This window comes from Bolinopsis microptera, chromosome 9 (assembly GCF_026151205.1).
Source record: "Bolinopsis microptera isolate Bmic1 chromosome 9, MBARI_Bmic_1.0, whole genome shotgun sequence".
Lineage (NCBI taxonomy): Eukaryota > Metazoa > Ctenophora > Tentaculata > Lobata > Bolinopsidae > Bolinopsis > Bolinopsis microptera.
The window spans coordinates 11,907,593-11,932,657 of record NC_087080.1 but is presented as its reverse complement, the minus strand read 5'-3'; the positions used below and the strand labels follow the sequence as shown (position 1 = coordinate 11,932,657).

The 25,065-nt window shown below is 42.6% G+C and overlaps 1 protein-coding gene across 5 annotated transcripts in view; it reads right to left on the bottom strand.

Annotated features, from left to right (window-relative positions):
- Positions 1-25,065, bottom strand: part of LOC134820718 (fibroblast growth factor receptor 2-like) — a 134,976-nt gene that overhangs the window by 18,127 nt on the left and 91,784 nt on the right. For 2 of the 5 annotated variants that reach the window (XM_063831290.1, XM_063831293.1), the window contains exons 1-11: positions 23,985-24,072; positions 23,768-23,809; positions 14,258-14,438; positions 12,392-12,516; positions 10,732-10,874; positions 3,525-3,698; positions 3,271-3,384; positions 2,936-3,134; positions 2,354-2,457; positions 2,099-2,207; positions 756-833 (exon numbers count right to left, since the gene is read on the bottom strand). In XM_063831290.1, the coding sequence (XP_063687360.1) occupies positions 756-833; positions 2,099-2,207; positions 2,354-2,457; positions 2,936-3,134; positions 3,271-3,384; positions 3,525-3,698; positions 10,732-10,874; positions 12,392-12,516; positions 14,258-14,438; positions 23,768-23,809; positions 23,985-24,006 (1,291 nt within the window). In that variant the 5' untranslated portion in view covers positions 24,007-24,072. Of the gene's footprint in view, positions 1-755; positions 834-2,098; positions 2,208-2,353; positions 2,458-2,935; positions 3,135-3,270; positions 3,385-3,524; positions 3,699-10,731; positions 10,875-12,391; positions 12,517-14,257; positions 14,439-23,767; positions 23,810-23,984; positions 24,073-25,065 lie in introns of those variants that run through there. The other 3 variants (XM_063831292.1, XM_063831294.1, XM_063831291.1) reach the window with 2 other exon arrangements.

Below are 25,065 nucleotides of genomic sequence, written 5' to 3'. Positions count from 1 at the left end.
CAACTGATGTAACTTGTCTCATATTTTGAAATAGTAGACCTATATATCATTATATCATTATAATAAGCTCGACCAATTTGAACCTTTGGTAAGGTATCGGGTATAACCTTCACCTACACTCAAGATTTCCCAGAGTTATTGATAACCATTACGTCTCTGATAACACAAGAATTATAAGATCACCCCGCACCCTACGGATAAATCCACTGTCACACAATCAACTGAACCAGGTTACTCATTGTGTTTTAATTAAAACTGTGAGAAAGAATTATATCAGAACTTTCCAGAACATTGAATTTGATTAGGCGGGATTATATTCACCCTTACAATCCAACTAATTTCCACTCACGCCCGACATTGTCTGACAGTATTTTGAAGCCTGCAATTGTCTTTCTCCAACTATTGTCGGAGCATCCAATCAGAGCGCAAGTTTGAAATCACGTGATATTGCGCGGCCAATCAGAGAACAGAACGGGCTGTATTAATGAGGATTCATATCCTGCTCTAATAATTTGCAAGTAACGAATTATTTAATAAAATGTTCGTACCAAATCACAGACAATGTTGGAGACAAGTTGAAACTTGTTCTAAAATAAAGCTAGTAACAGTGGATCCAGTAGTAGGAAATACAGACAACCAAATTATTTGCTCGAGTAAGACCTTTAGTACAATTCTGAAAATGCTTCGCGGTGGGAGTTTATTGATCCACAACTATGTTTACTATGGAAAATAAATTCAAAGTTATTAAAACTAACCGATAACTTTAAGTCTGTATTCTTCAGAGTAGAATTTAACTGGATGGTTCTCGTCAGCGTATCTACAGTAGTAGTTTCCTGAAACAAAATTATTTAAATTAAAAATGTAGTGTTACAGAACTGAAAAATAACAATATTTCGTGTTAAGGTATGTTAAGAATGAAGTTTTAGATGTTTCAATGATATGAAAGGAGTTGGTAATGAACCCTAAAATGTCAATATTTGAGGAACATCGTCCTTTGTGAAGATCAGATAAGATGCCACAAGAACCAAGGATCATCACCAGAATTTCTCTGACAACCCATGACAACGTTACCATGGTTTCTGAGATTGCAGGACTGTCGACAGGATAAAACTTTGATGAGTCTCTCATTGACTACCAAGTTACTTTTAAAAACTTCTTTATGGTGCTGATATTAACATTCATTGAGCTATATGTCAGACTGATGGGACCTTGGTAAATAACATAAGTTACACCGTAATTCTCAACTACCAAGGCTTCAGTGGCGCAAAAATATTCAAAATTTTACGACATCCCCTCGTCTGGAATCCATCCAGCAGAACAAATATCACAGTTTCAACGTCCACGTGACTAAACCAGACACGTGACCGCCCTACCACGTGAGTAAACTAGACACCATTCTCAGCTTCTCAGTTCTCAACACAATACCCAGTCTCCCTCAAGGTGGGTATGGGAGTGCAGATAGAGAATAACTTTAGTGAGGAGAAGAATGAGAAAACAAATTACGAGCCCTATCCAGAAAAAAGCAGGAGAAAGCAAGGTCTTTATCCCTTATAAGGGAAAGAAGCACAGGGACCAGGGACAGATTTCTATATTCTATATTCCAGGTCCGTGTGTTGCGACCTCGTGAAATGAAGGGTACTAAGGTCAGGGCACCCTGTACTAAGAGACGGACTAGACCGCAGGGAGCCGCGCTACTGGGACTTATTATTTTCAGGGAGTGTGTTATCAAGAGAGGGGACAAGGTGCACGTGCATTGTTGGGTGTGCAGTATTGTTAAGTGTTCAATATTGATAATTCTAGAATTTACACTTTTATGAATGAATGGTTTATGATTTATGTGATTTTATAACCAGGGGAGACAGTGATAATTTAGGAGTCGTATGTAAAGGCTGGTACGATTGTGTTAAGACGGTCTTATCTAACTTCTCCGGTGAAAGTCAGATAATTCTAAATTTGTATGGTAAACTTTACCAGGTAAGCAAGAGAAATAATTGTACAAATATTTTGATCAAAATTGTTCAAGAATTTCCTATAAGCATGTATGGTATGCACGTGTGGAATGCAGGAGAATGTGTGACAGTCAGACAGACACACATACCTTGGTCAGCTCTCATTAGAGTGGGTATGAGAATCCTGTTATCTGAGAAGTCGTATCTGTCGTGAGGAGCTCGGAGTAGAACACCGTCTTTAAACCATTCAGTAGCGTTCTGTAATTATTTAAATGATAACTTTAGCTTGAAAATTATTTGATTGTGAAAATAAAATTCGTTAGAACACTCGAAAGGTTTTAGAATACTCAATAAGTTACTCTAGGTAGAATAATTATGTAAAAAGCTGAAAATTAAAAGCCCACCTCTTCAAAGTCGATCTCATCATCGTAACAGAGGAGCTCTAACTTTCTATTTACACCAGGGTCTCCCTCTGTCAACTTAATGATGTTCCCTCCGCTACCTCTATCTAAACAATGAGTTTTATCCATTGTAATACTCGCAGTATCATTCAATTCACGGTTCTATGTTGTAATTATTTTATTATCTTAGTACTGTTACTAACTGAGTATAATCTACTATTACTTAGTCAAATCGCTAGCATTATCATACAATTCACGTTCCTTTAGTTCACAAGTTTTAAATATTTTAGTACGCTACTTTTTTAAGAACAACGACGCCCTTACATTTCAATTTTAACTACATGATCATCATAGAAATGACTTGATGCATCACATCAAATCTTTAATCTCAGTCTAATCTATCACTCTAATCATTGTCTAGGCGCATGGAACTAAACTGGAACTAAACTGGAATTAAACTTGAATTAAACTTGAATTAATCTTGAATTAAACTTAAACTAAACTTGAATTAAACTTGACTAAACTTGAACTAAACTTTGAACGTAATTTGAACTAAACTTGCTCATAAATATATCTTAGTCTTACCTTTAACATTTACAGTAACGTTTCTGGAATCCTGCCCATAGCCGTTCCACCCTTTGCAAACATAGGTCCCTGCCATGTAGGGTTTGGCTTTGTAAATGGAGATAAGTTTACCACCATTACCTAGAGGTACCATGTGGACTGTGTCTACTTGGCTTATCGGGATCATGGTTCCATCGTCGTCTAGTTTATACCAAGAAATCTGGGGGAGGGGGAGTTGGAACACAAGGAAATGTTTTAAAAGTTGTTGTATCGTTACTTGTTATAGAGTTTATCGTGCATGGTGGTGTTCGAATGTGTAAAGTAATAATATTGTAAACTAAAAAAACTATGCTTACGTTTGAGGGTGTGTCGCCTTTGGATTGTGTACAGCTGATGTTGAAGTCATCATTAAGTCCAAGGTCCACTTCAGAGGTTGAAACGTTCAGTTCGATAGGGTACTTAATGTCAATCTGAGATAAGATAGAAATTTGCTAACTCGGTGAAATTATAAAAGCTACAACCAAAGAAGTAATAACCAAAACAGGAAAAACAAGGTATATAAAAAAGAAAAGTAACAAATGACTGTTTAGATCTAAATAACATGACCCACCTCGTAAAGTTCACTCCGCTGTGTTTTCTTAGTAATCTGTTTCCTGCCCCCGTACCCCTTACATTGTATCTCCGACTCAACTCTACACTCGTACTTCTCGGAGGGCGAGTCAGCCGGGAGACGAAGTGAGACTGATATTGACTCTGCAAAGTATGCGTCTCCGTGCACCGTTACCTGAACAAGTTAATTAATTAATTAGAGAAATTAATAAATTAATTGAATGAAAGTTAGTTAAAAAAACTTGTTTTAGAGTTTCTTGCGCAGTGTGAAGACTATACGGGACTCTACACCACCGGAGAATATCTAGAACTCTTTACTCTTTTAAAACGATTTCACCATACATAGGCTTATATTCCAACTTATCAGTTTATCTGACCTATAAACCAAGCGACCTATCTCACAGACATATTAACTTGTAAACATAACACCCTCGGAGAGGAGCCTGTCAGAAGCTCAGACAAAGGCCCCGCTTTAATCAACACAGCTCTAACTCAGGAAACTGACTCCGCCCCCATCCTTTAGCGATAACAAGTGTAAATCTTGTAAATTTTAAAGTGTCTGCTGACACACGCCAGCAACAGTTACTGGAATTACACACTTTTAGGAGACACAATATCTTATACTCTCACACTCTCACAATTCATCCGTGCTACATTTTTATATTTTTCTTACTAATAACTCAGGATATATTTTAAAAAACCACTCGGGTCGGTGTTACCACTGTGCTACCACTGTGTTACCACTGAAGGCTGATAACTGTCCATCACTCCCGATAACAACCACACCAATTACATGATATGTATTATATCGGGGCGTATCTCCCAATTAACTACCACACTTGTTCCACCCAGAAAAAGCACGATAGTTTTCAGCCGAGAAACCCTAGATATACCAGTGCTGGGAGAGTTAAACACGTTATGAACGAACAAAGTTGGAGCTGGGGGGAACCACCGGGCGCCTGGTCTGTACTATAGGAAACTGTTAAATTATCATCACCAAGGGGGAGAGCACGTTTTTTGTCTAAAATTGTTCAGAAAATAGAACCCCCCAGTAAGGTAGGTCAACTGAGCTGAGCTCAACAATACATGTAAGAAATTATCATTATGTAAGGTGAGAAGTCCTAGCAGGGTCGATATACCTCCGGGTAAGAGTTAAAAGCTGGTGTGACGCGATGTTGGGTACGTTAGAACTTATAAAAATGACCTCTGAGGACAGAAAAGGGTTTTTAAACCCTTTAAAGTTTAAAACCGTTAAAGCTAAAACTCTGTCTACACTAGCGGTCTACTTCTTTTTTTCTTGAACCCATTGTAAAATAAACTTTATCCTCTTTTGAAAAGGAAGCCGCCAGTCAGATCAGAGTGGATTTTAGTGGGTTTAGTAATCAAGAAGAAGTGAGGGGCTGGTACCATTTAGTGAGATTTAGTGTAATTTAGTGCTTCGTGGTGAGGCGCAACTTCCGTTTATAATTACAAATCGATAATTACCTAACTTTACGTTTTAAGAGAAGGAGAAAGAAACCTGTCAAGGGCAAACTTTTTGAGGAGCAACCGAACATTTATAATGTTTCAACCGACAATTTAGAATATGTGTTTTTAGGTGTGGTCACGTGATGTTTGTCACAGAATATGGCGCCAGGTACGGTTAAGAACGGTCAAGAACTTAACTTTCGTCAGAATTATTGCAGCTTCCCCAGACATCAAGTTGCCAATCTGTTCAAGTTTTTATAGCTTCAACAGACACTAAGTATCCATCTAGAACACCGTGTTACCAGCTAAAACACCTGCAGTGTCCCGACTAAGTATTTATACATAGTTGTAACAGACATAGCGTTACAGGGTAGCTTCACAACCTGTTGATAAGGGTAGGTCTCCAGAGTCCGGAGAAATTAGGTGAAGACGAAACTATCACAGTTTTAGAGATTGGTTATAATTTACACTTAGTTTCAAGGTGAGAAGATAGATTCGCAACACCTAAGTACAGGCTCGACTTACGCGGATCGAGGTTAGAACTGCAGCCATACATTTCATCTTAACGACTCTAAATATATTCTAGTAGAGTTCTTTTAGCTACTCTAAAACCAGTGGGAGCTGGTTTTACAGTTGGATCTGTTGTTGAAAACACTAGCCCACAACAAAACACCTCATTTTGGTAGACTAGTTGACTGATGGGGGGGGTGTCATGTCCGTCTATGTCCGCCTATGTCCTGTCCTTTTTGGATTCTATGAGACAACGGACGTGTTTTTTGGGACATTGGCGGACACGGACGGACATTGGCGGACTCAAACGGACATTGGCGGACACAGACGGACATTGGCGGACACGGACGGACATTTGCGGACCCGGACGGACATTGGCGGACTCGGACGGACATTGGTGGACATTAGCTCAGGAGGAGGAGGACTCAGGAGGAGGACTGAGGAGGACTGAGACGGAGGAGGACTGAAGAGTACTGAGGAGGATGGCTGAGGAGGATGGCTGAGGAGGATGGCTGAGGAGGATGGCTGAGGAGGATGACTGAGGAGGATGACTGAGGAGGATGACTGAGAGGGAGAAGGAGGATCAGGAAGACCCAGGAGGAGGAGGAGGAGGAGGACCCAGAAGGAGGACCTAGGTGGAGGAGGAGGAGAACTGAGGAGGATGACTGAGGAGGAGGATGACTCAGGAGGAGGACTGAGGAGGACTGAGGAGGATGGCTGAGGAGGATGGCTGAGGAGGATGGCTGAGGAGGATGACTGAAAGGGAGGAGGAGGAGGAAGAGGAGGAAGAGGACTGAGGAGGAGGAGGAGAAGGACTGAGGAGGAGAAGGAGGACCCAGGAGGAGGTGGACCCAGGAGGAGGAGGACCCAGGAGGAGGAGGACCCAGGAGGAGGACCCAGGAAAAGGCCCCAGGAGGAGGAGGAGGACTGGGGAGGAGGAGGACGGACATTGGCGGACACAGACGGACATTGGCGGACACGGACGGACATTTGCGGGCCCGGACGGACATTGGCGGACTCGGACGGACATTGGTGGACATTAGCTCAGGAGGAGGAGGACTCAGGAGGAGGACTGAGGAGGACTGAGACGGAGGAGGACTGAAGAGTACTGAGGAGGATGGCTGAGGAGGATGGCTGAGGAGGATGGCTGAGGTCTGAGAGGGAGAAGGAGGATCAGGAAGACCCAGGAGGAGGAGGAGGAGGAGGACCCAGAAGGAGGACCTAGGTGGAGGAGGAGAAGAACTGAGGAGGATGACTGAGGAGGAGGAGGACTCAGGAGGAGGACTGAGGAGGACTAAGGAGGATGGCTGAGGAGGATGGTTGAGGAGGATGACTGAGAGGGAGGAGGAGGAGGAAGAGGAGGAAGAGGACTGAGGAGGAGGAGGAGAAGGACTGAGGAGGAGAAGGAGGACCCAGGAGGAGGAGGACCCAGGAGGAGGAGGACCCAGGAGGAGGACCCAGGAAAAGGCCCCAGGAGGAGGAGGAGGACTGGGGAGGAGGAGGACTGTTGAGGACTGATGAGGAAAACTAAGCACGAGGAGGAGGAGTAGGAGGAGGACTGAGGAGGGGAGAAGGAAGAGGACTGGGGAGGATCAGGAAGACCCAGGAGGAGGACCCAGAAGGAGGAGGAGGAGGAGGACCCAGAAGGAGGAGGAGGACTGAGGAGGACTGAGGAGGAGGACTGACGATGACTGAGAAGGAGGAGGACTGAGGAGTACTGAGGAGGATGGCTGAGGAGGATGGCTGAGGAGGATGACTGAGAGGGAGGAGGAGGAGGACTCAGGAGGAGGACTCAGGAGGAAGAGGAGGAGGAGGACTCAGGAGGAGGACTCAGGAGGAAGAGGAGGAGGAGGACTCAGGAGGAGGACTTAGGAGAAATGAGAAGGAGGACTGAGGAGAACTGAGGAGGAGGAGGAGGAGGAGGACTGAATAGGAGGAGGAGAAGGAGGGGGACTGGGAGAGGACTGAGGAGGAGGAGGACTGATGAGAAGGATGAGGAGGAGGACTGAGGACCGAGGACTGAGGACCGAGGAGGAAGAGGAGGAGGATGAAGAGGAGGAGAAGGACCCAGGAGGAGGAGGACTGAGGAGGAGGACTGAGGAGGACTGAGGAGGATGGCTGAGGAGGATGACTGAGAGGGAAGACGAGGAGGAGGAGGAGGAGGACTCAGGAGGAGAAGGAGGAGGACTGAGGAGGACTGAGAAGGAGGAGGACTGAGGAGGAGGAGGAGGAGGAAGACTGAATAGGAGGAGGAGGAGGGGGACTGGGGGAGGACTGAGGAGGAGGATGGAGGACTGAGGAGAAGGATGAGGAGGAGGACTGAGGAGGAAGAGGAGGAGGATGAAGAGGAGGAGGACCCAGGAGAATGACCCAGGAGGATTACTCAGGAGGAGGAGGAGGACTGGGGAGGGGGAGGACTGTTGAGGACTAATGAGGAGGACTGAGGACAAGGAGGAGGAGTAGGAGGAGGACTGAGGAGGGGAGGAGGAAGAGGACTGAGGAAAATCAGGAAGACCCAGGAGGAGGAGGAGGAAGAGTAGGAGGAGGAAGCATCTAAATGTTATTTCCATTTTTGTCCCTTTTTGTCCATTTTTGTCCGTTTTTGTCCGCTCTATTTTTTGTCCGTTTTGAAAATATAGGGTACCGAACGGTGGAGGAGGACTGAGGAGGGGAGGAGGAAGAGGACTGGGGAGGATCAGGAAGACCCAGGAGGAGGACCCAGAAGGAGGAGGAGGAGGAGGACCCAGAAGGAGGAGGAGGACTGAGGAGGACTTAGGAGGAGGACTGACGATGACTGAGAAGGAGGAGGACTGAGGAGTACTGAGGAGGATGGCTGAGGAGGATGGCTGAGGAGGATGACTGAGAGGGAGGAGGAGGAGGACTCAGGAGGAGGACTCAGGAGGAAGAGGAGGAGGAGGACTCAGGAGGAGGACTCAGGAGGAAGAGGAGGAGGAGGACTCAGGAGGAGGACTTAGGAGAAATGAGAAGGAGGACTGAGGAGAACTGAGGAGGAGGAGGAGGAGGACTGAATAGGAGGAGGAGAAGGAGGGGGACTGGGAGAGGACTGAGGAGGAGGAGGACTGATGAGAAGGATGAGGAGGAGGACTGAGGACCGAGGACTGAGGACCGAGGAGGAAGAGGAGGAGGATGAAGAGGAGGAGAAGGACCCAGGAGGAGGAGGACTGAGGAGGAGGACTGAGGAGGACTGAGGAGGATGGCTGAGGAGGATGACTGAGAGGGAAGAGGAGGAGGAGGAGGAGGAGGACTCAGGAGGAGAAGGAGGACTGAGAAGGAGGAGGACTGAGGAGGAGGAGGAGGAGGAGGAAGACTGAATAGGAGGAGGAGGAGGGGGACTGGGGGAGGACTGAGGAGGAGGATGGAGGACTGAGGAGAAGGATGAGGAGGAGGACTGAGGAGGAAGAGGAGGAGGATGAAGAGGAGGAGGACCCAGGAGAAGGACCCAGGAGGATTACTCAGGAGGAGGAGGAGGACTGGGGAGGGGGAGGACTGTTGAGGACTAATGAGGAGGACTGAGGACAAGGAGGAGGAGTAGGAGGAGGACTGAGGAGGGGAGGAGGAAGAGGACTGAGGAAAATCAGGAAGACCCAGGAGGAGGAGGAGGAAGAGTAGGAGGAGGAAGCATCTAAATGTTATTTCCATTTTTGTCCGTTTTTGTCCATTTTTGTCCGTTTTTGTCCGCTCTATTTTTTGTCCGTTTTGAAAATATAGGGTACCGAACGGTGGAGGAGGACTGAGGAGGGGAGGAGGAAGAGGACTGGGGAGGATCAGGAAGACCCAGGAGGAGGATCCAGGAGGAGGAGGAGGAGGAGGACCCAGGAGGAGGAGGAGGACTGAGGAGGACTGAGGAGGAGGACTGACGATGACTGAGGAGGAGGAGGACTGAGGAGTACTGAGGAGAATGGCTGAAGAGGATGGCTGAGGAGGATGGCTGAGGAGGATGACTGAGAGGGAGGAGGAGGAGGACGCAGGAGGAGGACTCAGAAGGAAGAGGAGGAGGAGGACTCAGGAGGAGGACTTAGGAGAAATGAGAAGGAGGATTGAGGAGAACTGAGGAGGAAGAGGAGGATCAGGAGGAGGACTGAATAGGAGGAGAAGGAGGGGGACTGGGAGAGGACTGAGGAGGAGGAGGACTGATGAGAAGGATGAGAAGGAGGACTGAGGAGGAGGACTGAGGACCGAGGAGGAAGAGGAGGAGGATGGAGAGGAGGAGGAGGACCCAGGAGGAGGAGGACTGAGGAGGAGGGCTGAGGAGGACTGAGGAGGATGGCTGCGGAAGATGACTGAGAGGGAAGAGGAGGAGGAGGACTGAGGAGGAGGACTGAGGAGGAGGAGGACTGAATAGGAGGAGGAGGAGGAGGACTGAGGGAGGACTGAGGAGGAGGATGGAGGACTGAGGAGAAGGATGAGGAGGAGGACTGAGGAGGACTGAGGAGGAAGAGGAGGAGAATGAAGAGGAGGAAGAGGACCCAGGAGGAGGACTGAGGAGGAGGAGGACTGGGGAGGAGGAGGACTGTTGAGGACTGATGAGGAGGACTGAGGACGAGGAGGAGTAGGAGGAGGACTGAGGAGGGGAGGAGGAAGAGGACTGAGGAAGATCAGGAAGACCCAGGAGGAGGAGGAAGAGTAGGAGGAGGAAGCATCTAAATGTTATTTACATTTTTGTCCGTTTTTGTCCATTTTTGTCCGTTTTTGTCCGCTCTATTTTCTGTCCGTTTTGAAAATATAGGGTACCGAACGGACAAAAAACATGACCCCCCTATAACAGCAAAAATTGAACATTTTATTTAGCAATTTAGGTGTCCATTAATGTCCGCTAATGTCCGTCTATGTCCGCCAATGTCCGCCTATGTCCGTCTATGTCCGTCTATGTCCGCCTATGTCCGCCTATGTCCGCCTATGTCCGCCTATGTCCACCTATGTCCTGTCCTTTTTGGATTCTATGAGACAAGCGGACATAGACGGACGTGACACCCCCCCCACTGATGGAGATTTCAGACTAAAACCATGACACGTTCCAGATGTAATGACACGGGTCTCACTCAACCAGAGGAATTTGCAGGAAAATGGAACTGTTGAAGTGGACAAATATTGGACGGATCAACAGACTTGGCTCTTTGAATCCGACTACATCGAACTAGCCAGCCGTGCCTGATAAAATAGACTAATGCGCCGGTTTTAGCCGGTTAAGAGCCAGTAAACACAAAACTCACCCAGCCGCGTCCAAGCTGATAGAGACTGAATCCGTCCTCGAACCAGGAAATACCAGTAACGTTGATGATGGAGTGTTTGCAAGTCAGAGTAACATTGTTACCCGCTACAAACTCGTCTGTATCTGATGTTATCTCCGGTACTCCTGGGAGGTGGGCTGGTTAATCTGGGGGTTGTGGGAGTGGGGGTGGGGAGTACATGCACAACACAGGGGGTATATATACGGGCTGGGGGAATGGGGACTAAGAAACAAGGGCCTGGTTCAGGAGACGTGGTAGCTACATAATGGTGTACAAACTTTAAAAAGTTCTAGTATAAGAACCTTAGCTCACAAGGTGGGCTTGGCTGGAAGATTAGAGAGTTTTGTTAGAAGGAGAGGCTTGGTGTTTGCTTGGTATTTGGGCGAGTGTTATCGTGCAAACTATAAGCGCTGCTAATGACTTTAAAGGGCTGTAGTAAGGCTACTTTTGGTCGAGGGAAGGGGAAGTTATAGAATCAGTGTAGCTCGTTTGATTGACATATTTGGTAGTACCGAAACATCTTATCAACGAATACCATTGAACATGCATTAACTGTTTACAGGACTAAAAAATATTAGTCATAAAAAACAAAAAGTGCTTTAATTCAATCCAAAGGATGCAATTACTAATCAGCAAATCAGCGTTAGACTAAATGTGATCATATGTGAAAAATGATTGGTGAAGTGATAGACAAATCACAATAACTTACAAAATGTACACTTGACTCTATACATAATGTATAGTGTATACATAATGTATAATGTCATGATGTACATACCATGTGAGGATAATCCCAAATCGAAGAGCTTTTCCCAAAACTCGGAATAAAAATATGTTTAAAATCTCAGGTTTAAATAATCGTGATCACCCCAATATCATTAAAGTAATGATAAATTCAAATGCTATGTAAGGAGTTAGAGTTCAAATAGAGTTCAAATAGAGTTAAATAGTGTAAGTTTGGTCCAAATTTGAAAGACGGACATCAGAGCGTAGAAAATTAAATGATGTTTCTGAAAAGTATCTGAAATCTGAAATATCGGGACATGAATAGAATCATAAGACATAAGACTTGAATCAAAACATCAATCACAGACGAATATTGTACCCTGTACGAATAAACTCTAATACTTCACCACGTGACCCGGGAACCAGGGTAGAGCGTACAACAGGGACAGGGGAATATGTATTATGTAGGACAGGGTGGAGGACTGTCCTACATTGTAGGACAAGATACAGGGTGTAGGACAGTAGGACTATTATGCAGGACGTACTAGACAGAATATGGTGGACCTTTATTTAGATGAAAGCCCTCACTAAAGTTGCCTCACAGTACAATAAAACACAATTAAGTTCTAATAGGTCCAGTTATAAGAGATGGATGGAATAAAACTTATTCCCTCGATCTTCTGAGGTCAAAATTTTCATACGCTTACAATTTACATAATAGTTTCAGGCCAGGGACTATACTTTTCAAAATGCCCTACCGGGGTTTTCCCCTCCTCCCACAAGTCCCCATTGCAGCTGTCTCCTCGGTCCCAGCCACCCAGGTGTGAGGGGGAGGGGGCACCACCCCCACCCCCCAGGGAGGGGACAAGAGTGAAGGCGTGATATGATCACATTTAGACCATCAAATTTTACTTGCTACCTTGTAACTGTAACGTGACGCTAGCCTTGGCTGTTACACTATTCACGGTGCGGATTGTGCAGGTGAAGACGCCAGCGTGGGTATCGTCCAGTTTCTGGATCATTATCCTCTGCCTTTTAGCTCTGAAACAAGTAGGGGTTAGTTTTGTGATCTTAGGAGCTTATTCCAAATGTCAGGTACGTACCTATCCCAGGGAAATTTTTGGTGATTTCGTTTTAATATTCAGCGAAATATGGAGTGAATATTTTGTTAATTTGTACGTGATACGTTCAAAATTCCTGCGCTCTCCGAGATCCTCAAATAGAGCCGTACGGTCGGCAAGGAGTTGGCAGGGAGTTGCTGATAAGGAATGGTGATAATATTACAGTAAGTTGCGATGAACCGGCAAATGTAGGATACCGACCAATTCATAAAAATGCCGTTCACGGGCGTTGCCGGCTCCTGCATGAACTCAATTCGATACTTGAAGATTATAGATTAAATCTTTTAATTTACGAAGGCTATACATCATTAACTTGCCTCAACAGTCCCACCCATACGAAATACCTCTTATCACGAGTTGAGCCACCTTGAGCGCTAAAGTCACAACACCACGTGATCTTAACACCACACCACGTGATCTTAACACCACACCACGTGATTTCGAGCACGAATGATAAGGTTCCAATTATCAGAGAGTGAAACATAAAACTCCCCACATACTGTGTTTTGAAGGAATCTCTACCAAATAAAGGCTATTTTGAGCTGTGATCTAATGTACAATAATGGGACGGGAGATAATGCTCATAATGGCCAGGGTGGAGTCAGGTTCTCCCTCTAGTTCGTATTCCATTGACCTATTATAAAGGTAACCAGCAATATATAATGCATGTAAAAGTGATTCTACGATCCAATAACATATTCAATGGAGAAATATAAGTTATATTATGGCAAGGGGTCCCTTAGGGCTGCATGCACTACGTTCAAAACACTTTCTCAAGCAATGTCCTATTATATATTTAAATGAGCGTTTAAAATTGATCAGATTGGGACTATGTTATAACTGGGTAGGCAGCTTAAAGTCTGGCTCATCTCAGAGGAGTGCGTGTGTTCAGTACTCATCTAGTTAATTAGGGATAATTAACAATAAATTACCCTGCGAACTAACACAGACTGCTTCCTAACACGTGACTTCAAAGATATAGAAATTAGGGGGTCTTAAACTGAAATCTCAAAAGATCTCGAGAGTATCTGGGGTTCCCTTTGATATGATGCGAAGGAGCGGAAGTCTGTAAATTTAGTGTAAAGAGAAAATGGAATAAAGGGCTCTTGAAGGTAATGAGGCTTGCTTGAGAATGTTCAAATTACACCTATTTGTTATTTATTACATTATAACATGTCATCGTGCCGTTGAATTAAGATATTAGATTAGGGGGCTGTACAGCATGTTGAATATAATGTGCACTCAAGGGACAAGGCCCCTGAAATTACTTTAATTGATTTTACAGACAATTAAGATAATCTATGAAATCTGCCAGGAAGTACCGTGTAGATGTAAACTGTAAAGTTATTGTTTCGCAGACAATAAAAGAGTCTGGGCCAATAAAAAACAACAGATTTTCAAACATCATTGGAAATCAGCTAATCAGAAAGCGATATTTCATCACGTGACAGGAATAACATCTAGACTCTAGATTTTAATTAAGATTTAGATTACAATCGGGTAAGGATAATATCAGTTTCAGTGGTAGATAATATTCACCGTTCAGTGTTTTGAACAGACATAATGTCATAACAATTAACATTATTTTTATATCCCGATTTTAAAATCCCAATCCCAATCCGAAGGACGAGCAAATGCTTTAAAAAAACTGAAAAACTCACTCATTTAGTTTGACGATGGGATCAATGATGAGCCCGTTAAGAGTCCACGTAAAACTATCCACATTGTCCGTCCCGTTCCAAGCGCAAGTCAGGTACTGCTGCTCGTCTCCCTGGTATGCCAGGTATGTGCCTGGGTTCTGGTATACTTCACATGCTCGCTCTAGCACTACTGATGCTATACCTGCAAGAGGAGGGAGGGGTCAGAAGAGTTGGAGAAAATTTATTTATTTTAAGAAATTTTAAGGTACTTTTTCTATGGAAATATTTATTCGCTCCTCTAAAATCATTAAAACGACTTTAATTTTGAAATTTGTGTTTAGCTGTAACTTAATTGGCCTAAACCTTATCTACTCTATTAAAAGAAGGAGAATAATGCAGAGAAGAGAGAGAAAGGTGACAAGTATGCAGCAAATCTCTAGGGGGAATTAAAGAGTACTTGACTCGTTTACAACTAAGCGTTTAGTCATTAACACTTGTTTTCTCCGGCAGTTTTGCCGACCATATAAACTAAACCTCCTCTAGGTTAGGTTTATATTTATCGGTCCGTTCAGTCAAGTCAAGTCAAGGTTGTAACTGCAATTTGTAAACCAATTTGAAAAATACACAGACTCCTCAACTCAGACGTCAGACTTCTCCCAGACAGAATGTTCTAGATTTTTACATTCCACAGGGAAAAAAACATGACAGTAAAACTCAGTAACAGTCTGTAGCGGGTTAACATATTGTAAGGTTTGTGGTGGAATAGCAGTTATTATTTGTTATAGTGTAAGTGTGTAAATGTACGAACCTGTCGCTGAAGAATTAACTGTGAGTAGTAAAAGGAGAAGAGCACAGCTACATCTTATCATATCTGTATAACAGAGGAGATTGTTTAAATAACACATGTGTCACATTTAATGTGTTAGTGAGGGGGGACAATGTTACTTGTGAGTCGCCGTGGGAATATTGTACAGATAGTCACGTGTCAAATATACAAGAGTCACGTGTTAACTGTCGGTGTGATTCACTGTGAATTACACTAGTTTGACAATTTAGGGTCTGAGTAGGCCACAGGAAGAACAAACCAATGGCAAAATGTGACAGGTCAATTTTAAAATGGTGAACATGAGAATCTACAAGGCCCCCCTCCTGGTGCCGTATTATATACAATGTCTCTCTATCTCTCTGGCAGTACACACTATCTGCTGTGATATCCCACTTCACCGGATATTCAGTACACACAACCTGTTAGAGAGTGTTAGAGAGTTCACTGTAAATAGTTGACGGATAAAGGTGTAAACATACAGGGGCATCTACATGGTGGTACAAGGAAGCACTTGTCATGTGGGAGGGCCACGTGGTGTGTCACGTGGGCCAGATCAAAGAGGCACTGAGAGGGGGCAACTCTTCGTTCTCACAAAATCAAAGAGAATTTATCAAACATTGTAAACTAAACGAACGGAAAATAAGAGAGAGAATTTAGGAGAATGTAATACAAGTTTGAGAGGTCAATAGTACACTTTGAACGCAGAGAGAGAGAGAGAGATAGAGAGAGAGAGTGGCAACAACTAACAAATCAGATGACAACTAAGATCAGACTAACTAAAACGTGTACAGAGAGACTGGAGTAGTGACTACATCATCAAGCCATATCCTGCACTACCCTAATATTATATTATACATCACTACGTTCTACCATACTCTCATACTGCTTCACATGCTGCTATATGAAACCATTAAATCAGCCACCAAATGTGATAATTTTTAGTGGACCCCGTACACGGAAACCGAATGTTTTTAAGGGGTCTGAAATCTAACAACTACTCTCTAAACCCACAGTACATGTTGCACGTGCGAAATGTTAATTTCATTATCCGATAAGAGGCTCTACGAATTATCAGCAATTAAATCTGGAGTTCCGTAAGATCTTTAGAGGGTTTTAATAAACTGAACTAATAATAAACAGGAAAGTAAGGAATGATAAAGGTTCTAAAATAAGTTCTGAGGTCAGGGTTGGTGGGAAAGGAATGCTATCTTGAAGTAGGGCCCCTAGGATAAATGTGGTACTTATATTCCAATCTGTTAATGCTACCAAATTAATAAAAGTGTGTGATCCAACGGTTTTATTTTCCTGGCTCAGGTGATCAAAACAGAAAATATCGCACATCAATGAAGCACCAAAACAGATCAGGAAAGTTAAAGCACCAAGACAGCGCAACAATACTATACACACATCGTAACAATGTAACAAACAAAAGTAACAAGTTGGTCAAATAATCAAAAAAAGCAACTCTCACAGTCCCTCAGTAAGCAGACTCCAGACTCCAGGCACCATATAGTATAACACCTAACCACACCTGCAGATCTTACCACAGTTTTAATAAAACTTGAAGTTCGTTACATCAGTCAACCCCGAAGTGTGTATTCAAGTCAACAAGCATAATTATATGAGATTAAGTAGAATGATCTGATGGTGTCGACTGAAATCACTGAAATTCACACAAGCTCAGTGAACAAGAATGCGCAGAAAACAAGTAATCTGAAGAAATGGGCGTCATTTTAAGCAGTTCAATGATCTCAATCACCTTCTGTAAATCGTCCCAAAATGGTGCGGTACAATGAAATAAGAGCGTTAAAACATAGAGCGGTAAAATCTATATCAGAGCAAAATCTTTATCAGAGCGGTAAGATCTATATCAAGGCGGTAGATAAAAAGCAAGCTAGCTACAAGGTGCTACTATACAAAAGTCAGGGCTGTTCAAGCCAGATATATGTATTAAATTTTTACCCTGACGCCGAGCCTTTCAACACGATGAAGCTCGTAATAGATCTTGATGTGAGCTGTCGAAAATCACGACAGCCAATCAGCAGGCCCGGTTGCAATCACGAGATCGCTATTAACCAATCAGAAGCAAGATAGAAAGTCACGTGATGCAGATGTCGCTGAAGTGTCTGGTCGAGGATTTATACGTTAACAGAGGGTTTATCCTGGACAAATGTAGCGGAATTAGTTGCAAGTTTTAATGATGACGAGTTGGCGATCATTTGGTGGGGTTCTTGTTAGGACTTAGGGAGATACAAATGTAGGATACTATCCTTGATATTATCCGCATATGTGGGATATTAACCACTGTGAAGTGATGAAGTGATCAACCCATCACCTCATATTCCCTGGGAACCAGGAACTGTGTGTCAGATACGGCTTCAAGTGATCTGCTGCCAGCTGTGTACTGTTTTAAAACAGCCATTACAACCAACTCTGGGAATGCTCCGCCATTTACAGGATTCAGAAAAAGAGGATGGAATATTGCAGGGAAATGACCTAATCAGTAAACATTCCCAACAGTTTTAAGGGGGGGGGGCCAATGGATATTTTTTTGTGAAACTTGATTTCGAGATAGCAGTTGACCAACAAACTAGGACCAGTGACCGAACTTTTGAGGGGGTCCCGGACCCTAACCGCCAAACGGTGCCTGCGGGGCAGCCACGCCCATATTTGGTCCAAATTAGGCCCAATTTAGCCAAATACCCTGAACATGCCCAAAACCCAAATTTTAGGCGCTCTACTTGTAGCTAGTGGTCTCCTGAACTCGTATATGAAATTTCATCAAGATTGGACAAAAAATGACTGAGTTATGAGCCAAAAACCATATGCCCATATTTGGGCATACGCACCAAATTTGGTAGATTTCGTCCCATAAATTGGTCAAATATCAATATTTTTCACTGAAACTTACTTTATATGAAAGGTAAGCCTAAACTACATATTCTCTGTAAGTTATAGCTTTATATCTGTTTAAATGTGGATACTAAGGCGAAAAGACCACAAAAAAATGAACTAAATTGCCCGTATCTTGGTTCGCGATATTCGCGGAATTGATCTCATTAAAATTGTAACAACTCGATCAGTTTTCAAAATTTTTCCATGAAATTTTCGGAATCGACTCGAAATCGCATTTCCACCTTAGTTTGAGAACAGATTTTTGATTTAGGCCTCCAAAAAAATTTGGCGGCCAAATTCCAAAATTTTCCCGGAGAAATTCAGAATTTGGCCGCCAAATTTTTTTTGAGGCCTTAATCAAAAATCTGTTCTCAAACTAAGGTGGAAATGCGATTTCGAGTCGATTCCGAAAATTTCATGGAAAAATTTTGAAAACTGATTGAGTTGTTACAATTTTAATGAGATCAATTCCGCGAATATCGCGAACCAAGATATGGGCAATTTAGTTCATTTTTTGTGGTCTTATCGCCTTAGTATCCACATTTAAACAGATATAAAGCTATAACTTACAGAGAATATGTAGTTTAGGCTTACCTTTCATATAAAGTAAGTTTCAGTGAAAAATATTGATATTTGACCAATTTATGGGACGAAATCTACCAAATTTGGTGCGTATGCCCAAATATGGGCATATGGTTTTTGGCTCATAACTCAGTCATTTTTTGTCCAATCTTGATGAAATTTCATATACGACTTCAAGAGACCACTAGCTACAAGTAGAGCACCTAAAATTTGGGTTTTGGGCATGTTCAGAGTATTTGGCTAAATTGGGCCTAATTTGGACCAAATATGGGCGTGGCTGCCCCGCGGGCACCGTTTGGCGGTTGGGGTCCGGGACCCCCTCAAAAGTTCGGTCACTGGTCTTAGTTTGTTGGTCAACTGCTATCTCGAAATCAAGTTTCACAAAAAAATATCCATTGGCCCCCCCCCCTTAACATAAAGTTAAACTATTGAAACCGGGATATGACAAGATTTTAATAAAAAGCGTGATTGTAAATTAAACACAAACACTATAAAACAACGCACCGACAATTAATTGTCAAAGTAGAGCAACACAAATCCGTAAAACACAACACAACAAAAAGAGAGGTAAAAGTCAGCTCGGACCCAAAGCAAAGCAAGCAGGGAAAGAAGAAGAAGTCAGGACACATATTCTCTCCCATACGCTACACTCTAAAAGCTTTTTATAATCGATTCCATAATGGAACGCGAGACTGTGACCGTACTAAGTGACAATACGAAAAATGGGGGGCCGTAATGGAGATAGAGGGAGAGAGAGAGAGAGAGAGAGTCTTTGTTACGGACATTAAAGTGATGTGCAAGTGAAGGGCTGCTACTGTTGAACAATAAGTAGCACTAACACTGACTAAGCGGCGCGAGTTTAAAATAATAACCACGAATTCACCCATCAACAAAATGTACACAATGAATAATATCGGCACTGTGTCTCGACCTCCGAGTTTAAAATGCAGTTAGTAAAGGGCATTCTAGAAACGGCTGATAAGCTCGCTGAAAGTTCACGCCCTAACCAAGTTGAAGTGGCAAGGCACGCTACCAATCAATGTTAAATAGTTCCGCTCAACGTCACCCCAACTTGGCAACAGCCAATGAAAAGCCTCAATCTCACTGACTGTCCAGTCACAAAGCGTGCTGCTACTAAGGGACTACTATCTTGGCCCGGACTACGAGACCAGCGGAGAGCGGCCAAGTTAATAACTCTAACTTGAGAAAAGCTGCATCCTAGTATCTCTATAGTAGGTGTGGTAATTAGTTAAAATTAGAATTTAATTTCAGGGACTACATTAATCTACCGCCGTATTTACAGCGGGTCATAGTTAGGGCACATCTTCTTGTTTACATGCGCTCCTTTTAACAACTTAATCACCGGAAATGTCGGAAGAGGACTAATTTTCGCAGTCAAAGAGAACTGAACTCTGATGTTGTAGTCTCTAATGATTGATGGGCAATTCATTCACTGTTACGTCACTGTAAATACCACAAATACCACCACTGCTATTTAGTGGTTCCAACCACTGTTCGTCATCAGAACAAATTACTTTCAAGGAAGTGTCGCGATCATGAAAACAACGTAGTTACCAGAAATGACGAAACAACTAAATCAGATAGTTCCCATTCAGACGGAATCAAAACAAAGAGCATCAAAGAACCCCAACAATTACCCTGCATATTAACGATGACAGGATTAAATCAGGTTTCAAAGAGTCCACCCCTCCTTTCAAACAGCAGTATAGGGTTACTAAACCTTACCTACCCGAGTATACTCGTCCCTAAAAACCCGCGACTAATCAGATCATCTCCCTCAACACTCTCTACTCAACACCAACACCTCCCCACCACCAACAGCTCGAGACAAAACAATCTGAATGATGAAAATATCAAGTTACCCGTCCAGCAGGTAATCTGTAATTTTAATTTCTCCGAGAGAGAGGTGACGTCATAGTCACGTGATAGTTAACGAGATGGGGAGGCAGGAATTAGGAAATAGGAACACTCGACCTAGCTGGTAGTACGGAGTTTAAACGCAAGGTTTATCTGGGGAGGTGGGCACGTGAGGTTAATCAGAGTTAAGGGATGAAGATGGCTGGCAGTAAGAACACACAGCTCTGGTCGTCAGATAGTGCGAGATGCCAGACGTAATGTGGAACGTGATGTAATGCTGAGACATCTGGCGCCACTTGTAGTAAAGTTACGTAGCTGAGAGAGCCAAATAAGGGTAGAGGTCTACACCTGTTTCAGGGTACTAGAGATACTTAAAACAGACGAAATAAAGGTTCAAAGGCAGCGGTGAATCCTGTGAGAGAGGTGAGAATGTGGCCCTGAGGTCGGGATGGAATGTGGCCCCCGGAAATCATGACACACGTCGGCTGAAACAGATGAGGGAGGGAGTTGAACATGACGAGGTATCCGTCTTAAACATGATAAGGGATCAAAGTGCTAATTAGTGGTATAGGAACACGTGGTGTTGGGTATCTCAAAGCTTGATGGTACAAGACTCCCTGACCGATCAGTAACCTTGGTAACTAAACAGCCAGTGTTCGTCATGAACAGAGGTCTCGCGTTTAATTTGATCCAGGTGTGAAGTCTGGCTGAGTATGAACTAAGGTGGCAGTTGGGGGCAGGTTAATGGATACATTAGACAGACACTGGACTTGGCGACATTCCCACTTAGCAACATTTCTAATGCCCAGGATAAACCTTGTCAAATTGAAGGCAAGGACAACATATATTTTATACTTGCAAGTTTGTATCAGGACAGAGAAAAACCGACAGTTTTAGACCGAAAGTTAAAGTCTGCAGTCAGAAAGACCGGACTATATTGAAAATAAGCAACAGTGAGTTAAAGTGATAACAGACGCACCATAGTGCCATGATACGTCCCACAGCCTAACAGTAACAAGAGAGAATAGTCTGACTGTATCAGAATTAATATTGTAGAATAGAATTAGCTAGCCTAGGCGAGGAAGAGTCAATTAGGATAGCTTCCTCTCAGTTTAACTACTCTCTGAGAGCCAAATAGTTCGGCTTCTCTTGTCAAGGAGAGAGAGCTAGGAAATCTATCAGTTTACTGAGGAATGTGATTATATTGAGATATTCAATGACCAGTTTAGCTGAAATCGTTAGGATTTATCTTTTTTGGGAGCTTGATTTATAATTCTTATAAATTTAAAAAATTATGTGCAAAAGATAATAAGCACGTTGAGGTTTTTAGCCAAATCAAAAGAATATGGAAACTGTAACAGCCTTAATCAGCTGGAAATCACCATATCGTAAACCAGGGGATGTAAAAACTAAATTTAGGTGAAAGTGGACGGTGAGTAGATGAAATAGAGATCATGGGGTTAAAGAGAAGAAATTTCCCAGGAGAAAAGGAACTCGAATCAAAATTTGGCAACCATAGCTAATTTCAGAAAATGTCTAGAACTCAAGAAACTTCAAAAAGCTGTGAGGAAATGGGCTGGAGATTAGGAAACTAAATTCGAAACCTAAAAAGGAAGAGGAAATAAATTCTAAAACAAAAGAAATTGAAATCACATCCTCAAATAGTTACCGAGAGAGTGACTTCAACAAACAACCTGCAACACTCACTCCGTACAAGAGATCTGAGGAGGTGCCTCGCAAGGGGAACACCCTAAAGAACCTGCCACTGTTAGCAAGTGCCACCTTGCAACGTCACCAGACGCTTGGTACAAACAGCAAGATGACAAGAAGACGAAGTCAAACACAAACCTTACACTGAATCACAAGACAACCATTAAACAGAGCACAAAACTCTCTCCCCTCTCCCTCCCTCTCTCTCTCTCTCTCACGTTACAAAGGAATGAGCTGACAACTCTCATAGTCACGGTAACTCGATAGCACGGGAGTCAGGCCCACTAAACACCAGAGGGAGAGAGAGAGCAGAGAGCAGAGGGCAGGGAGCCGGCTAATGCTGGTCTCCTCGGATAGTTTTACAGGGGAAGAAAAGGGAAAGTGCGCCCGATTATCGACAACAATAGTAGTGGAAACTGGAAACGTTCCTTGTGATAGCTGGTGCAACCTGAGGTCACATCAGGGGGCTAGGAATTTTGGGGATCTCTTTTAATAAGAAGACTTACGTCTCGTATCTGTTGTTGGAGTTAAACGTTAACGACAATGGTAACTGAGTGTGGGGTGGCAATACACAGCAAATCCTGTTGAACATGATAACAGAACCTTGAACCTACAAACTAGAACAGCTGGGTGTGACAAGTTATGTGTGTGACGTAATATTGTGATTAACTGCCGAGAAGAAAACACGATAACGATGACGAAAAGTTTGCAGGACTGAGAGAGTGGATATAATCAGTTTTAAAAACTGTAGAAAGAAACCTAAAGAGTGAAAAAAGTACAAGCGGCAAAGAGAGAATCTGCACTCGTTTTAAAATATGGAGCTGTTTTGTGACGGTAGATAACTGTTAAACCCAATAATACATAACTACAAATGTCGTTAATAATGAAACATGATATATTTTCACCTCCCCGGAAAAGTGTGCAGATCGCACAGCTCATTCCCTGCCCTCTGATTGGGTAAACGAGCTGTTCCTGTGCTATGATTGGCTGTGATACGCCTGTCATTACAATCTTATGGTCACATGTCCCGTATTTTAATGGTCTGTACGACACGTGCGGGTGCTGTAAAACTACTGTAATTAAATTCAAAACCTTCTTTCAGGTGAGGAAGTGCTGTGACTTGCGCATGAGGTCACATTGCTAATGAATTGTGCGCTATGACGTGCGCAGAATGACGTCGTGCGCCAGACAATTTATTGCTAGGATAATTGGCAACACCTTGAAACGAAATAGTTGAGATCTGAAGCGGCAACAGTAATCTCCAAAAGTCTAGGGAGATCGGATTATGGTTGGAAAGGTTTCTGCTACATCACCAGCGGAAATAACTGTCTGCTATCAAGGGAAACCTTATACAATCATGGAATATTTTATCTTTTCAGTTCATCTGATCAGCCAAAAATAAGAAAATTGAGTCCACGAAGACAGTGTTAATCGTTCAATTACATATTACCACAACAGAAGGTACAACACAAAGAATTTAATACCCAGTGTTTTTGCAGTGTCTTATCAGTCAGCTGTCATAGTCATGTCAGAATTCCAAACATATTTTCAACTGTCGTTTTGCATTTTAAAAATTGCATAGATTTGCATATATTTGTAAATACGTTGACACTTGATAAGTTTAAAGCAAGTCAACTCACCTTGACTAACATAACTTGGCAACCATAGCAACCACAAGAAACCTGAAAAGTTTGAGTCTCAATGAATCTGTTGAAAGAAAATCAATGACATCACACAATTGGGGTGGTATTTCAGAACTGAAGGTGATGAATTCGAAAAGGCAAACTATCAAATATAAATTATAATTATGATAAAATTTATAAGATTTTATCATAATTATAATTTATGGTAACTTACCATATATCAGCATTAAATCCATTTATTGTTAGTTATTAGTTCTGTCTCACATTATGCCTATCTTCTTTTGCATGCTAAAAACGTTTCTGTTAACAGTGTTTAAATGAGGAAGTAATTTCATAACTGTAGTTTACAAAACTCATGCCAAGCTAAAATACGCCAAACAGGACTAACAGAGGATTAGATGAGCAAAGGATTAGATAAGCAATATTATAGTTAGATATTAATGAACTTGGTATTTTTGCTTTTTTCTGGCCACCCGCGCTTGTTTAATTTATTGCTAGCAAGTTGATCTCATGCTTTGGTTCAATCTATCATTCATAGTAGGAGGTAGGAATTATGCTATCATATTATTCACAAGTACTGTGTACATTTAAGACATAGAGAAGTGCATCTTCTTATAATATGATGGTTATGTATCAGCAACAATAAGTTTGCATCGAGAAAGCAGCCATAACGGAAAAATAGTCAAACCCTATATGACTTCAATTTGTTTTGGTTTCAGTCAGAATAATGAAAAAATGGTAAAAATGGTAAAAATAGTCTAAGGTGTGCAAAGCCTTACACCTATATATGGGCATTTACAAAATTATGCATAACTCAGTTATTTTCTGTCGAATTTTCGATTTGAGGACATCTTTTTGCTTAGGTCTCAAAAATGCAATTTTAGATTTTTGTAACAGTTTCAAAAATGTTACGGATGCAACAAGTTGGGAACTCTCTCCAAAATGTGTACCTTCAAAGATATGAGGCTGGTTATTTCTATGGTACTCCCTTCAGAAGAGATAGGTTACAGTGAATTTAAAATATAAATTTGGCACTTTGTGGCGATTTTGAGACGAACACAATACCCATCTTTGTTAAAATGTAACATCGCAGAGGTCAAATTCTTGTGGTGTATGGAATTTAGTGAAACAAATTTTTAGTGAAACAAATTTAAAATTTTATCCTTTATTTTACAATCATAATATAATAATATTTATAAGCCTCCGTTTTGAAAGTTTTAAATTTTAATACATTCACATTTCTATTTAAAATTCAATTTTATGTACAAGTCAATAACTGGCCGCCAAAGCCGCGC